This window comes from Pseudophryne corroboree, unplaced genomic scaffold (assembly GCF_028390025.1).
Source record: "Pseudophryne corroboree isolate aPseCor3 unplaced genomic scaffold, aPseCor3.hap2 scaffold_668, whole genome shotgun sequence".
Classification (NCBI taxonomy): domain Eukaryota; kingdom Metazoa; phylum Chordata; class Amphibia; order Anura; family Myobatrachidae; genus Pseudophryne; species Pseudophryne corroboree.
The window spans coordinates 21076-39374 of NW_026970255.1; the positions used below are offsets into that span (position 1 = coordinate 21076).

General features: G+C 46.3%; 1 protein-coding gene across 1 annotated transcript in view; it reads right to left on the reverse strand.

Moving 5' to 3' along the window:
- LOC135037121 (delta-sarcoglycan-like) overlaps positions 1 to 18299 on the reverse strand; it is a 274675-nt gene that overhangs the window by 14914 nt on the left and 241462 nt on the right. Inside the window, exon 3 of the mRNA XM_063954518.1 lies at positions 3583 to 3684. Coding sequence (XP_063810588.1) covers positions 3583 to 3684 — 102 coding nt within the window. The remainder of the gene's footprint in view (positions 1 to 3582; positions 3685 to 18299) is intronic.

An 18299-nucleotide genomic window follows, 5' to 3' on the forward strand; every position in this document is an offset into this window, starting at 1 on the left:
GTGGACTAACGTACTGTGTCTGCTGCTAATATAGACTGGATGATTGATAATGAGATGAAATCAATATATATATGTATGTATATATAATATCACTAGTACTGCAGCCGGACAGGTAGATAATATATTTATTAGGTAATGATGACTGATGACGGACCTGCTGGACACTGTCAGCTCAGCAGCACCGCAGACTGCTACAGTAAGCTACTATACTCTATAGTAGTATGTACAAAGAAGAAAGAAGAAAAAAAAACCACGGGTAGGTGGTATACAATTATGGATGGACTGCCGAGTGCCGACACAGAGGTAGCTACAGCCGTGGACTAACGTACTGTGTCTGCTGCTAATATAGAGTCTAGACTGGATGATAAATTATTGATAATGAGATGAAATCAATAGAATATCACTAGTACTGCAGCCGGACAGGTACTATATATATTTATTATGTAATGACTGATGACGGACCTGCTGGACACTGTCAGGTCAGCACAGCACCGCAGACTGCTACAGTAAGCTACTATAGTAGTATGTATAAAGAAGAATGAAAAAAAAAAAAACCACGGGTAGGTGGTATACAATATTATATATATATATATATATTATATACAATTATATATATATATATATATATATATATATATATATATTAAACTGGTGGTGATTGATTATTAAACTGGTGGTCACTTCAGGACAGGTCACGTTGCAACTTGCAACTAGTACTCCGAGGCCTAAGCAGACAATCACAAAATATATTATTATACTGGTGGTCAGTGTGGTCACAACAATGGCAGTGTGGCACTGACTCTGGCAGCAAAAGTGTGCACTGTACGTTATATGTACTCCTGAGTCCTGCTCTCAGACTCTAACTGCTCCCCACTGTCAGTGTCTCCCCCACAAGTCAGATAATACACTTACAGTCACACTATCTAATCTATAAATATCACTTCAGCAAGTAGTATAGTAGTATACAGTAGTACTCCTCCTAATAATGCTCCCCGAAAATACTGTGTCTCTCTCTTCTCTAAACGGAGAGGACGCCAGCCACGTCCTCTCCCTATGACTCTCAATGCACGTGTGAAAATGGCGGCGACGCGCGTCTCCTTATATAGAATCCGAGTCTCGCGATAGAATCCGAGCCTCGCGAGAATCCGACAGCGTGATGATGACGTTCGGGCGCGCTCGGGTTAGCCGAGCAAGGCGGGAAGATCCGAGCCTGCTCGGACCCGTGTAAAAAACCTGAAGTTCGGGCGGGTTCGGATTCAGAGGAACCGAACCCGCTCATCTCTAGTATGCATGTCATCATGAATGTGCCAGACTGTAAATAATGTTTTTATCTTATACATAGAATGCTCTAAGACCCCTCAGTCTTGCAGCCACACCAAGAGAGCAGATGTCTGCGCTTCCACCCTCAGTGTGTCAGTCAGAGACACAGCTGCCGCAGCCGCAGATGGTGATCTCGGTGATCCTCCCTGTCTGTATAAATCTTTATCATTAACCTGCCAGTGAGGAAGCTGTACAGCACGTTTGTGCCCACACTGATACGTAGCATATGTTTACAGTCACTGGTTTCCTCAGGCGATCCGCTGCTAGCCACGTTATTAAATGTAGGGCTTCCCGATTTATTTTGAGGGCTGTATTTATTTATGCGGCCAACTTGCAAACAGCTAAATACTGGAATAAAAGGCGCTTATTCCCTCACTATCGGCCGGTTTGTGTGCAGGTTTAACAATCTGTTACACATCACACAGCATTCACTCATCTTCTGAGTATCACGCTGAGCTGTGACACTACAGACCAGCTCCAGGCTCACAGTGCATCGCTGACATTGAGACGTAACAATCAGCAGCTTCACAGGTGAAACAGAGGAGCAGCTGGCATCGCTGGGGCATTACAAACATTGGATAAATGACAAGCTGCAAGATGTCAGACTATTTTATGTAAAACATTGGATGAGTGACATACAGTAAGCACAATATAAATATATATATATATATATATATATATATATATATATAATGTACCGTACATGAAAGTCTGCGCCTGGGGCTGCATTACATTGCCTGCACAGGTCGGGAGAGTGCAGTCATTGGTGGATGTGTGCCAGTACACTGTATGTGACCATGAGTGTGATCACTCTGTGCTGGGCTTTATGAAACATCTTCCTGGTGCTTCTCTCATTCTTTTTTATTGTAACCGCTGGAAAATGAGCAGATATCATCTCTCTCCTCTCCCCTTTTATGCTTTACAGTGAGGTCTATAGAAACCAGCAATGATACAGACGTTACCAATGGAAATGACTGATAATGAAATGCATGAAAATAGTACAGGATTCTGATAAGTGGAAATCAGGATTGAGAGTGCTATGCAAAGACATAAATATGGCATAGATAATGTGCTGTACCCAGATATGCGGACAGTGCTGCTAGTGCAAAGATATGGGCATAGTGCTGCTGTGACGGAATATGGGGACAGTGCTGCTCTGCAGAGATATGGGCGTGCCGAGCCGGTATACTGTATGTGTCCATGTCTTGGTACATACATAGTGCTGCTGTGACGGAATATGGGGACAGTGCTGCTCTGCAGAGATATGGGCATGCCGAGCCAGTATACTGTATGTGTCCATGTCTTGGTACATACATAGTGCTGCTGTGCAGGGATATGGAGACTGTGCTGTTGTGCCGGGATATGGGGATAGTGCGGCTGTGCCGCTATGGAGATAGTGCTGCTGTGCCACTATGGGGATATTGCTGCTGTGCCACTATGAGGATAGTGCTGCTGTGCAGAGATATGGGCATACTGGTGCTGTGCCGAGCTGCTGTCTCGGTATATGGGGACAGCGCTGCTGTGCTGGGATATGGGGACAGCGCTGCTGTGTTGGGATATGGGGACAGCGCTGCTGTGCCGGGATATGGGGACAGCGCTGCTGTACCTATATAGGGCTGCTATGATATAATATGGGACTGATCTATGAATCAATAATGACCTGAGTAAACCCAAGCTGTCCTGATAAAAGAGCACATATTAATCTGTTATATCAGCCTGTATTACAACGTACTTATGGCTTCTCTATTCACTCAATTCCTTCATAGAAACGTCTGTTACACTTCGTTCGCTTAATCAGGGCATTTGAAATTGAAATATGATGTCAATAAAAACTGTTGCATAAAAAAGCAAGCAAAAAAAAAAACTGTCACATGAATATTTCTCTTGGTCGATTTCATTTAATTGAATTTTAAAACCTCTAAGTACAGGCACATGAAATTGCAGATTCACTTGTTATGCCGAAAACCTGGAGTGACTCTGGCTCCCCAAGGACAGCTCTAGCAAACCTGCTGTTTACACCTGCAGGCAATAATAATTTACAAGTGAACAGTACAGTATTAATGGCTGGCGTTATGTGATGGCAGGAGATAGATATCCTTCCCTCGCTTGGGATTTGAACCTATTTTTCAAATGTAAAAACCACTGCTATTACCATTCAGCCCTTTAAGAAGAGAATTTGTCACAGTAGAGTCCCACAGCATTTATGCATTGCTGGGATAAGATATTCTGATTTTACCGCTAAAGAACAAAAAACACACTTACCGGCCTGGAGCGGATTTCTTTGGCATACAGAGGTTTGAGAAATTCAGAATCTCCCTCTAGCCGCAAACCTCTGTCTGTGATTCTCAGGTTCCCCATTCCATCCTGAAACACATAACAGAAAGACAAGATATTTATAAGTCTACGAGACATTGCAATGGAGGAAATCTAAGTATGGACTGCAGTATAATTTAGAAATATAATGTGGCAGCAGAAACAATTGCTAGGCAAAGAAAGATACAAAGAACCTCAATGACGAGGAGGCAACAAGTTACTGAGGGCGGGATGTATTAGTTGATCACGCCGACCATCGCAGCGATGCTAATCGTGTATGCACTTACATATGTGATTAGTATTGTGAAGGACATCTCTTTTGATAAGAGCTGTCCTTTGTGATCTCTGTGACCCGGAAGTTGTTCTGCGCATGAGCAGAGTGACAGGGTGGCAGTGGGGCATGCTGGGAGAGATCCAATCATTGTGACAGTTGCTTTTCGAATTAGCTGTCCCTGCACCAAAACTTGCGGCACCCCAATGATGAATAGGCTCCATATTCTCATATCTGTAAAAGCAAAACATTACGGCAAATGGAAGGTCAAGTTTTCCATCAGTGGACAAGGCAAACGTAGTAATATGAAGCGGACGGGAGGAGATGGGAGACTGCCTGCGGGGGCAATAGAAGGTCTGGCAGATAAAATGGTCACTGGACACAACAGCGTAGAGTCTGGACCAGGGGCGGATTGGGATCGAACACCAGCCCGGGAAATTTATGGAAGCAGCCCTAATGGGGGTGGAGTCTGTTGAAGGGGTGGGGTTTGTCAAGAGGGTGAGGTCACTCCTCAGAGGTCTTGAGAGAGACACAGTTGGGGCCTCCTTTGCTTTACATTATGTTAATGTTTACCTGCGACTTTATGCATACTGTATGCTGCTACAATGCCCTTCCCTGATGTACATCTGTACGTCTGAATATACAAGGACTGATATGCCTACTTTCAGTGTCTACTGACACTGCAGTCATGCCTTTAATCTACTTCTGATTTTATTGATTTTTCATTATACAAACCCCTTTTTTTAACCTTATTTGTTTTAAGTACAAGGAAGGGGAGCACACACTACATATAACACAGTACAGGGAGGGAGCGCACACTACATACAGCACAGTACAGGGTGGAATCACACACTACATACAGGAGCGGTTCTTGGTGCGGGCAAGCAGTGCCTGCGCCCGGGGCGCTGCGGCCTGGGGGCGCGGCCGCAGTCACCCCGCAGGCACCGTCGCCTACCCGCTCCCCGGCTGCAGCAGACGCCGTGGGCTGTGTGGGCGTCCGCTGCAGCCGGCTCCAGTGACAGACACTAGAGGTCATTATTGACCTCTAGTGTCTGTGCGGTGCTGCTATGGAAGAGACGTCATGACGTCTCTCCCATAGAGAGAATCCGCGGGAGGCCAGACGGAGCAGCAGCAGCAGCAGCGTTCGGGAAGCAGGAGCGGGGCTGTGGTAAGTATTGTGGTTTTTTTTTGTGTGTGTGTGTTTGTAAGCGGCTACTAAGGGGCACAGTGACAGGGGGCACAACTACTGGGTGCAAAGCAACAGGGGGCACAGCAACAGAGGGCACAACTACTGGGGGCAAAGCAACAGGGGCACAACTACTGGGGCACAGCAATAAGGGGCACAGCAACAGAGGGCACAACTACTGGGGGCAAAGCAACAGGGGGCACAGGTACTGGGGCATAGCTACAGGGGGCACAACTACTGGCGGCACAGCGACAGGGGGCACAACTACTGGGGGCAAAGCAACGGGGCACAACTACTGGGGGCATAGCTATAGTGGGCACAACTACTGGGGCACAGCTACGAAGGCAAATCAACTGGGGGGCACAACTACTTGGGGCAAATCTGGGGGCATAACTGTGACCACGCCCCTCCCCTATGAAGCCACGCCCCAATTTTTTGGCGCACGCCTCTGGCGCGCACTAACTGTTTTGCCGCGGAGGGGGGTCGCCAGTGGAAACTTTCGCACTGGGCGCCACAAGGTGTAGAACCGTCCCTGACAGTACAGGGGGGAGCACAGTACAGGGGGGAGCACACACTACATACAGCACAGTACAGAGAGGGAACACACACTACATACAGAACAGTACAGGGAGGGTGAGCACACACTACATACAGCACAGTACAGGGAGGGGGAGCATACACTACATACAGTACAGTACAGAGAGGGAACACACACTACATACAGAACAGTACAGGGAGGGTGAGCACACATTACATACAGCACAGTACAGGGAGGGGGAGCATACACTACATACAGCATAGTACAGGGAGGAAGCACACACTACATAAGGCACAGTACAGGGAGGGAGCCCACACTACATACAGCACAGTACAGGGAGGTAGCACACACTACATACAGCACAGTACAGGGAGGGCGAGCACACACTACCTACAGCACAGTACAGGGAGGGGGAGCACACACTACATACAGCACAGTACAGGGGGGAAGCACACACTAACATACAGCACAGTACAGGAAGGGAGCACACACTACATACAGCACAGTACAGGAAGGTAGCGCACACACTACATACAGCACAGTACAGGAAGGTAGCGCACACACTACATACAGCACAGTAGAGGAAGGGGGAGCACACACTACATACAGCACAGTACAGGGAGGAAGCACACACTACATACAGCACAGTACAGGAAGGGAGCGCACACACTACATACAGCACAGTACAGGAAGGGGGAGCACACATTACATACAGCACAGTACAGGGAGAGAGCAAACACTACATACAGCACAGTACAGAGAGGAAGCACACACTACATACAGCACAGTACAGGAAAGGAGCACACACTACATACAGCACAGTGCAGGAAAGGAGCACACACTACATACAGCACAGTACAGGAAGGGAGCGCACACACTACATACAGCACAGTACAGGAAGGGGGAACACACACTACATACAGCACAGTACAGGGAGGAAGCACACACTACATACAGCACAGTACAGGGAGGAAGCACACACTACATACAGCACAGTACAGGAAGGGAGCGCACACACTACATACAGCACAGTACAGTACAGGAAGAGGGAGCACACACTACATACAGCACAGTACAGGAAGGGAGCGCACACACTACATACAGCACAGTACAGGAAGAGTTAGCACACACTACATACAGCACAGTACAGGGAGGAAGCACACACTACATACAGCACAGTACAGGAAGGGAGCGCACACACTACATACAGCACAGTACAGGGAGGAGGAGAACACACTACATACAGCACAGTACAGGGAGGGAGCACACACTACATACAGCACAGTACAGGGAGGGGGCACACACTACATACAGCACAGTACAGGGAGGGAGCACACACTACATACAGCACAGTACAGGGAGGAAGCATACACTACATAAAGCACAGTACAGGGAGGAAGCACACACTACATACAGCACAGTACAGGGAGGAAGCACACACTACATACAGCACAGTACAGGAAGAGGGAGCACACACTACATACAGCACAGTACAGGGAGGGGGAGCACACACTACATAAAGCACAGTACAGGGAGGGAGCACACACTACATACAGCACAGTACAGGGAGGAAGCACACACTACATACAGTACAGGGAGGTAGCACACACTACATACAGCACAGTACAGGGAGGAAGCACACACTACATACAGCACAGTACAGGAAGGGAGCGCACACATTACATACAGCACAGTACAGGAAGGGGGAGTACACACTACATACAGCACAGAACAGGGAGGAAGCACACACTACATACAGCACAGTACAGGAAGGGAGCGCACACATTACATACAGCACAGTACAGGAAGGGGGAGTACACACTACATACAGCACAGTACAGGGATGAAGCACACACTACATACAGCACAGTACAGGAAGGGAGCACACACACTACATACAGCACAGTACAGGAAGGGGGAGCACACACTACATACAGTACAGGGAGGAAGCACACACTACATAAAGCACAGTACAGGATGGGGGAGCACACACTACATACAGCACAGTACAGGGAGGAAGCACACACTACATAAAGCACAGTACAGGGAGGGGGAGCACACACTACATACAGCACAGTACAGGGAGGAAGCACACACTACATACAGCACAGTACAGGGAGGAAGCACACACTACATAGAGCACAGTACAGGGAGGGAGTACACACTACATACAGCACAGTACAGGGAGGGGGAGCACACACTACATAAAGCACAGTACAGGGAGGGGGAGCACACATGACATACAGCACAGTACAGGGAGGGGAATCACACACTACATACAGCACAGTACAGGGAGGGGGAGAACACATGACATACAGCACAGTACAGGGAGGGGAATCACACACTACATACAGCACAGTACAGGGAGGGAGCACACACTACATATAGCACAGTAAAGGAAGGGGGAGCACACACTACATACAGCACAGTACGGGGGGGGGGGGCACACACTACATACAGCACAGTACAGGAAGGGGGAGTACTCACTACATACAGTACAGGGAGGGGGAACACACACTACATACAGCACAGTACAGTACAAGGAGGAAGCACACACTACATACAGCACAGTACAGGGAGGGGGAGCACACATGACATACAGCACAGTACACGGAGGGAGCACACACTACATACAGCACAGTACAGGGAGGGAGCACACACTACATATAGCACAGTACAGGGAGGAGGAGCACACACTACATACAGCACAGTACAGGGGGGGGGGGGGGCACACACTACATACAGCACAGTACAGGAAGGGGGAGTACTCACTACATACAGTACAGGGAGGAGGAGCACACACTACATACAGCACAGTACAGTACAAGGAGGAAGCACACACTACATACAGCACAGTACAGGAAGGGAGCACATAAGTAGTGAAACACAGACACAGGGGACCAGCGCAGCAGAATTTCTCCTAGTGGCCAATCCGCCCCTGATTATATACATAGCCACATTACATATATAGCCACCACATTATTCCATAAATAGCACCACATTACACAAATAGCACCACATAACACTAATAGCACCACATAACATATATAGCCACCACATTACACACATAGCCACTGCATTACGGGGGTCATTCAGACCTGATCGCTCGTTAGCAGTTTTTTGCAGTCCTGCGATCAGATAGTCGCCGCCTGTAGGGGAGTGTATTTTTGCTTTGCAAGTGTGCAAACGCATGTGCAGAAGCGTGGCACAAAAAAACTTTGTGCAGTTTCTGAGTTGCCCATAACTTACTTAGCTGCTGTGATCACTTCAGCCTGTCCGGGGCCAGAGTTGACGTCAGACACCCGCCCTGTAAACACTTGGACACGCCTGTGTTTTTCCAACCACTGTCTGAAAACGGTCAGTTGCCACCCACAAACGCCTTCTTCCTGTCAGTCTCCTTGCGATCGCTGTGCGAATGGATTCTTCGTAAAACCCATCACACAGCAACGATCCGCTTTGTACCCGTACGACACGCCTGCGCATTTCGGTGCATACGCATGCACAGTTCTGACCTGATCGCAGTGCTGCAAAAAACGCTAGCGAGATCTGAATGACCCCTTACATACGCAGTCACTGCATTACATACGTAGCCACCGCATTCACATACATAGCCAGCGCATTACACACATAGCCACCACATTACATAAATAGGCCCATCATCATGGACAGACATTGGGCAGCTATAGGGCTGAAGGTCTTTGCATTAGAGATTGCCCCAGGGCTGGCTGTCAGTGCTGCCTGATCAGCTGGCATCCTGAAAACAAGGTACATCCTGCTCCTGTCCCAGTCCCCAAACCATACACTGTGACCGGGGACGCCCTAACCCTTACACCAACACGACAATGCAAATAATAATTAAAAATAACCTCTATGCCGGGTCCCCTTCAGTGCTCAGTCGCCGCTCTGGACAGTTCAGTGAGAGTGCGGGAACTAGGGTGGTGGCGGGTATAGTGAACCCAGCTCTGACCAACGCTTTGCTGCTGCTCCCAGGCCGGGCTCATTGAAGAGTCCTTCTGCTGGGGCGAGGGAGAGGATGCTGCTGGGCTGGTTTACTTTCTCCAGGTCCCCCGTTGGTAGAACAGCTTCACCACTTTTCACGGCTAGCAGCACTCGGACTGCGTTCCAATGAACCGCAAGTACTGGAAGCAGTGTGAGCCAGCCCAGCCTGAGTGTGAATCGGCCTGGCTGAGGGGGATATGGGACCAGCCCATCGGAATCTGTCATGGTGTCCTGGTGGGCCAATCCGCCCCTGGTCTGGACACAGAGTTTTCACAGCACTAATTGGAATGTTTATCTTTCATTATTAAATACTACTGCATCCCTTCTCTGGTTTATAACGACAGGCAACAGTCAGTCTGTGGCGGAGAGCAAGAGTAAGGAACCTAAGAAAGCAATCACTCCCTGTGCTGGGATGTGGCCATTGTTTATATCCTGGTCTGTTTTAGCATTTACATCTGTAACTATCCTCACAGCGCACTTTCCCTATCCCGCAGTGAGCTGCCAGCCCACCTTCAGGAAAATGATCACTACCAATGTAAAAGTACAAATCTCAATATGTGGTAGCACAATAGTGTCATTTATTAATAATAAAGAGAAATCACAGTTAATGCATGTTACAATCCTCCAAAGCAGTCTGAGATGATGGCAGTGCCCCATTCATAGGGCATGCATGGCTTCCTACTGTACTTGCTTTAGGAATGGTACTGCGAACTCCTCCGTGTGTAATGGCCTTACTGAACTTGGCTGAGTTTATAAAGAAAGTTTTTGATTAAGGACTTAGACAAAAAGGTTTTGCTCCACATCAACAGGTCATGAGTTCACTGAGCCCTGTCAATTAGTGAGCTAAGCATTTCCGCTAGCCTGGGCATCAGAGGGTCCACAAACTTGTAATAATGAGCAGTAAAAACCATAAGGACAATTTCCTGAAGATTTCTTGAGAGTTTAGAAGTTCTGAGAAATTTGTACTGTAGAAACATCGGCGATAGGGAAGTCTACGTGGGAGGTGTGTAAACGAGGTAGTTTGGCAGGGAATAATAATAAGATATGATTGTAAAGGGAAGCATAAAATGAGAGGAATACATCTGGGTTGTACGTCCCTTGGAGACCTCAATTACATGTATACAGTTTCTGGTACGTCTGGCTCTCTATTAGCCAAACGAAGAAATGAAAAAGAGCAGAGTACTGTAGATGGGCCAAGAGGTTCTCATCTGCTGTGAAAGTTTCTAAATTGGAGTCTGCCTTGTTACATTTGTCAGGGAACCAATGATGAAACCATGAGTGTTTTTGTGGCATTCTCAGAGAGGAGCTCATTCACCTGCAATTTAATAGAAACTAATTTCTGATAAACGTCTGTTGGTCGAGAGCCTTTTATATTTGGAGGACACCACCTGAATGTGTCTCTAACTCCACAATCAACTCCCTATTGTGCTTAGGCGGAAAGCTTGAATATGGATTTTCATGAATAGTGGCTTTGTGTGCCTCCCACAATGTGGGAAGAAGCATGTCATCAACACTAGTACTCATATAATTAATGAAATACGTCATGCTGTGTACAGTTAGTTGCACTTTAGGTTTATTCATTTTCACAAAAGGACTCGCTTGGCACCGGTCAGTCTAAAGTTAAAGTACTAAACCCATAAACAAGATCTACGTGTACCAATCTTTGCATTACTGTCTCGTCTATATAGAATAATAGGATAAGTAGGTAAGTGACCAGAAGTGCCAGTTTTGCCACCCATGGAAACCAGTGCTTCTGCGATACACTGTATACTTCTTGCGCTTCAGTTGGTTTTAGATTGGTCTACATTGAGTGGTCACTCCAAAAAAAACTCAAGATGCTAGCCAAGGACATGAAAAGTGCTTGAAATTTATATGCAGCCCCCCGCTGATTAATGACTTGTTTAGGTGATGTGGTTTATTGGCTGTAATATAAACTATTACAATTAGCTAGCAATGCTTTCTTAACTTATTTGAGGGTGAGCGTTTCATTGTGGAGATGAAATCAGAAGATGTCTTGGAGGCCCTCGAATTTTCTTCCTTATGGAAGTGGGCAGGACTGGGGCTTGATGACACAATATGTACTGTCATTCTCCTTTCCCTTGCCCCTTAGACCTCCCGTCAAGAGTCAAACATCAGCGAGCATCAGCTTAATGCTACAGTGACACATGTGATTGTTATGCGTAAGTGAAGTGGTCGGATTCATTCATTAAACCATTTATTTATGTTGGGTCAGTGACAATTGTTGACTATAACATAATTGAAGAAACTCTGAATTTAAATAGCAATGATACAAAAATAAAAAGAAATTGATGGTGTATTCAGATTTCTAATCCTTAATTATTCATGCAGTTGTTAATAGAGGTTATGATTCAAGAGTTGTGTTGATTTAGTTGAAAACCCTAGAAGAAATCTCAGCGCTTGGCTATAATTTAGGGTACTTCAAAGTCCATGCTGCTCTAATTATAAGTGTATTCCTGCAACACCGCTCAGGGGGGGTCATTCTGACTCGATCGCACGCTGCAGTTTATCGCAGCGGTGCGATCTGGTCAGAACTGCAAATGCGCCAGCGCCGCTGTGCGATGCCTTTGCACTTCTGCGGGGGGGTCAGCCAGCACTGACATGCGGGGCGGGATAGTCCTGTGCTGGGCGTCCCCCCGCATGTCAGTGTGGATGATCGTAGCTGTGCTAAATTTAGCACAGCTACGATCATCTCGGAATGACCCCGAGAATCGGCTGGGTATGCAGCTTATCTGTGTAAGGAGAGCTGACCGCAGTAAACATACAGCTTTGTCCTAAGCGTTCAAAAGGGAAACAATTTAGCATTAATTAGGGAGATAAACCTTAACGATAGAGGGCATTATTCACACAGTCTCCATGCCGCATGCAGTTGGCAATGTTTTGATTGTTAGTGCTCAGTGACAGATTAGGACACGCAATCTGAGGAATTCAGTGGGCATTCCTTAGAAGTAACAGGGGGTGGCTAAGCAGATGTGGGCGTGTTGCTGTAAGCGGTTGCGTCCAAATACACCCTGTGTTCAAATACACAGGTGGCCATGATCAGACAGAGAAACTGCACCTGCCATAGGGCTGGTACATTGGTGTTTCTATAATGGGTGCAATGTGTGCAGTGCATAAGGGCCCCTGGGTCCAGAAGGGGCCCACACCGCACACACTGCACCCATATTTTAATACTTACCTTTCCGGCCCTGCATTTGCGGTGAAAATTGCAGCCAAAATGGCCACCTCGCATGCGCAGTAGTTAAAATTGTCTCTGGAACACGGTGGGAGCCATGTTTCCGGAGACCTCCACATGCACTGTAGACTCTGGCACAATGATGGAGACTACTGCGCCGTACAGAGGAAGGAGCCCACCCAGAGGTGCACACGGGTCCCTTCCTCCATTGAAACGCCCCTTGGCTGGTATAAAGTTTCCATGGGTGCACCAAGACGGAAATGCACAGCAGCAAGATGCGGCAAGTTGGCTTCTCAATATTATAAATATCTCTGTGCAGCTCAGAATCAGCCCAAGAAAAAAGGCTGAGCTTACATATGTCTATCAATATGCAATTTCATTACAGCTAAGTGTAAAGTGGTCTGTGTGCAAATCACCACAGGACTCTGGAGAGCAGCAGAAGTGCGTCTTTACTAGCTAAAAGTCATACTGAACAATGGCAGCTCCTGACGAAAGTTTAAAAAAATAAATAAAACTGAAACATTGACTGAGCAGTAGGTACTGGTCGCCTGTATTTAACTACTTGGAGCAAAGCCCTTAGAGTGCCACTGTATTGTTTTTTTTTGCTATATTGGCCACAGAAGGCACCAAGGCATTATTGGGTAATTTAAGAAGAGCGTCCCAGCTGTTCTACATATTATATATATATTTTTGTACCAGTGGATAAACTCAGGGCCAGCTTAACATAAGGACCCACTGGTGGACGGCTGTTCAGGGCCCCATGAGGAGCAAGGGTCGTGCTGGGCCTGGGAGCATCTTCTGCCCAAGATAGTGCCTCCACAGCTTCTTGTGAGGCAGGTAGAGAATGTTGCCTGACAGTTCTGATTGTGAATTACATACCATCAGAGCGGCCAGGCTGAATTCTCTACCTGCCTCACAGCCTGGAGCCAGACCCTGAATGGCTATCCCCCAAACATAATGCAGCATTCTCTACCTGCCTCACAGCCTGCAGCCAGATCGTGAATGGCTATCCCCCAAACATAATGCAGCATTCTCTACCTGCCTCACAGCCTGCAGCCGGACCGTGAATGGCTATCCCCCAAACATAATGCAGCATTCTCTACCTGCCTCACAGCCTGCAGCCGGACCGTGAACGGCTATCCCCCAAACATAATGCAGCATTCTCTACCTGCCTCACAGCCTGCAGCCGGACCGTGAATGGCGGGCAGCATGCTGATTAGTGGATGGCAGGAGCTATCCACCAGAGTACTGACATCCATTAGCTGTATGGAAGTATGTGCACGAGGGGTAATTTATGATTTATTTATTTTAAACAAAAATTTTTTTGTAAACGGGTGTGTAGAGGCCTCAGCATGTTATTGTTTTGCACAGATTATACATTGTTCTATAGATGGCCCTAGGTAAACTATACACACACAAAAAAAAAGTATTTACAGCATCAAATATTGCATACATACTTAAGTTGTTGTTAGGCAATAAATAGTGCTGCAGCTAAAATGCCAGCTGTCCGGATCCCGGCGTTCAGGATGCAGATGCCAAAATCCCAACAGCTGACAATACAGACATCCGGCATCTCTGCGCACCAGAGCTATTCCCACTCGTAAGTGTCCACGACACTCAGCCCGCATGGGGACTCTTAGCGCTTGCCTCGCTGCCGGCATTCTGGCGGGCAAGATGCTGCTGTCGGGATACTAACAGCCGGCATCCCGTCCGCCGGTAAATCGTATGTAATCCAATGAACAAACACTTGTCAGTAGCTCACTATCAAGACAGTCTGTAAGTTTGTACTAGGCGAAGTGATGGGAAGACACCACTTTTTTTTTCTATGAAGGTAGTATTCAGCTACATACATATTCTCTATAGATGATTCCGCACATACTACGGCATACAGTGGCTTCACGAAGGTATTCACCCCTTTTGGTATTTATTTCCTTGCATTATATCATAAAAAAAGATTTATTCTTAATTCTTATCACCGATCAACACAAAATATTCTGTAATGACAACTAAAAATCAGTGTTTCAATTTGTCTATTTCCAAACAAGCGTTTAATCATGAAAATCAAAAGACATTCAAAGCGATTCCATGAAAACGTTTATTGAAAAGCATTAATCAGAGGAAGGATTTAGAAATATTTCAGACTGTGAATGTCACCAAGAGCATCATGAGCCTAAGGAAATGGGGAGAATGTGGCACAAGTGTATCTGATTAGGACATACACACTCCATAGGGAAATCTATGATGACTTTAATAGATTTAGGGGTATATTTACTAAAGGTTAATTGAAATTGCTAAACACACATTTACCAACAGATCATTTTTATATTGATTTTTTTAAATGTTAGTAAGTGTGCGTTTCGGCCACTAAAACACAACATCGATTTAGTACGATTTAATATACCAACTACAGTCTTCCATGGCAGAAAGGGAAGAAACTGCCCAATGGGACAACAATAGGTTGTCATGAAATTGCGCATGTATTCATTTCTAAGCTTAGAGTTTTCCAAAGGCCATATGGGAGTCTCACTAACCAATGGGGTAAAATTTTATGGTCGGAAGAGACAAAATTCAATTCAATGCGATGTTGTTTAGCTCTGGGATGAGTGAACGGAGCTATTAAACTGTCCGCACTGTAATCCAGGGACTAGAGGATTTTTACACACTCCCTCCTGAGGTGCGAGCAGGAATCTAACTAAACTGGTGGCGCAATGCTAGCTGCAGTCGTACCGCACACACTAGAAGTTTATGAAATGTTGCTCACCTCAGCTAAACCCCGGACATTGTGTGCAGTGAGTTGCATCTCCCATGCTGTCCACAATGCGGATGATTTAATAGCTCCGGGCACTCATGCGCTCTGCTAAACAACATTGCATCCAATTGAATTCCCCCCATTGACTAAAAGTTTAAGCCTTAATATTGACTGCTATATTTGGCACAAGCATAATGTGCATCACCCAATCCTCCTACTGTGTGATGGAGAAGGTTACAGGCAAATTGTGAAGTCATTAACCTCTTATTCAACATGGTTTCATGATATGCAGTCAGATGAGCTGTAACACACTGATGATATCAGTCAGATGAGCTGTAACACGGATGATATCAGTCAGATGAGCTGTAACACACGGATGATATCAGTCAGATGAGCTTTAACAGACACGGTCATCTACTAAGCCAGTGACGTTCCCCTCTGTGCACTACTGCTGATCTCTGTACTCTAAGGGCCTAATTCTGAGTTGATCGCAGCAGCAAATTTGTTAGCAGTTGGGCAAAACCATGTGCACTGCAGGAGGGGCAGATATAACATGTGCAGAGAGAGTTAGATTTGGGTGTGGTGTATTCAAACTGAAATCTAAATTGCAGTGTAAAAATAAAGCAGCCAGTATTTACCCTGCACAGAAACAAAATAACCCACCCAAATCTAACTCTCTCTGTAAATGCACATGGGTTTGCCCAATTGCTAACAAACTTGCTGCTGCGATCAACTCAGAATTACCCCCTAAGTGCAGAGATCACGAGTAGCACTAATAATCAGTCCCCGTCCCCCTGTGACCCATTCCGCCCATGTAGAGGGAGGGGTTAATGTTTGCGTGAGTGTGTGTGTGTGCTGGGGTGGCTTATTTTTCAGTGGGGACCAAGGGATACTGGCCTGGGGGTACCTAATGCCTCTGGAGCATCTGTGTTCCAACTGGGAAGGGGTAGTGTTTCTTCCCATTGGTGTATCAATTACCACTGGGGAAGGGGGGGGGGGGGGGTAGATATTTCAATGTGAATCTACATACATGGAGGGAGTTGGGTAGACTCCCATAAGTGTATATTGTTTATTAATATATATATGTATATATATATATATATATATATATATATATTTAATGTTTTTGACTAAGCTAAATATGGAATAAAAACACAATTTTTTAGGTCACTTTCAAAAGAGAATCATTGTCAGTTAAGTGGTTAAGAAACCAAAAGGGGAAAGGGGAGGTGTATCATATAGTGTACAGAGTGGAAAAGTTGCCCATAGCAACCGATCAAGTACATACTATAAAATGATAGGTAGAAGCTTAATGGATGCTATTGGCAACTTCTCCACTGCTTGATAAAACTCCCCCTTAGGGGCTTATTCCTTATCACTCATTGAGAAAGGCAGATGTATTAACCTGGAGAAGGGATAAAGAAGTGATAAGCACAAGGTGATACCGCACCAGCCAATCAATACGGAATTTAAAAATGACAGGAGCGGATTGGCTGGTGCATTATCTCCTTGCACTTATCACTGCTTTATCACTTCTTTGTCCCTTCTCCAGGCTTAATACATCTGCCCCCACTGAGTCACATTCCAAAGAAACAACTGATGAGAAACAAAAAAAGGGGAGGTGGGGGGGGGGGGGGGAGAGACACTTCTTTGTCTATTGACTAAATACAAACATGCGAGAATTCAGATGAAAAAGACAAAGTAAAATCTGAATGTTGATTGGAAGATGCAGAACTGAATTCTTATTTCTAATTATAATGTGCAACAGAAGACGAGGCAGCGAAATAGCAAAACTGCTCTGGAGAAGAACATAAAGAGCAACAGAACACTTGTTAACCAGATGTGTAAAAATAAGAATTTACTTACCGATAATTCTATTTCTCGTAGTCCGTAGTGGATGCTGGGGACTCCGTCAGGACCATGGGGGATTAGCGGCTCCGCAGGAGACAGGGCACAAAAGTAAAAGCTTTAGGATCAGGTGGTGTGCACTGGCTCCTCCCCCTATGACCCTCCTCCAAGCCTCAGTTAGGATACTGTGCCCGGACGAGCGTACACAATAAGGAAGGATTTTGAATCCCGGGTAAGACTCATACCAGCCAAACCAATCACACTGTACAACCTGTGATCTGAACCCAGTTAACAGCATGATAACAGCGGAGCCTCTGAAAAGATGGCTCACAACAATAATAACCCGATTTTTGTAACAATAACTATGTACAAGTATTGCAGACAATCCGCACTTGGGATGGGCGCCCAGCATCCACTACGGACTACGAGAAATAGAATTATCGGTAAGTAAATTCTTATTTTCTCTGACGTCCTAAGTGGATGCTGGGGACTCCGTCAGGACCATGGGGATTATACCAAAGCTCCCAAACGGGCGGGAGAGTGCGGATGACTCTGCAGCACCGAATGAGAGAACTCCAGGTCCTCCTCAGTCAGGGTGTGCCCCTGACCAAGTATCAGCTCGGCAAAGTTGTAAGGCCGAGACCCCTCGGGCAGCCGCCCAAGATGAGCCCACCTTCCTTGTGGAATGGGCATTTACATATTTTGGCTGTGGCAGGCCCTGCCACAGAATGTGCAAGCTGAATTGTACTACACATCCAACTAGCAATCGTCTGCTTAGAAGCAAGAGCACCCAGTTTGTTGGGTGCATACAGGATAACAGCAAGTCAGTCTTCCCGACTCCAGCCGTCCTGGAAACTATATTTTCAGGGCCCTGACAACATC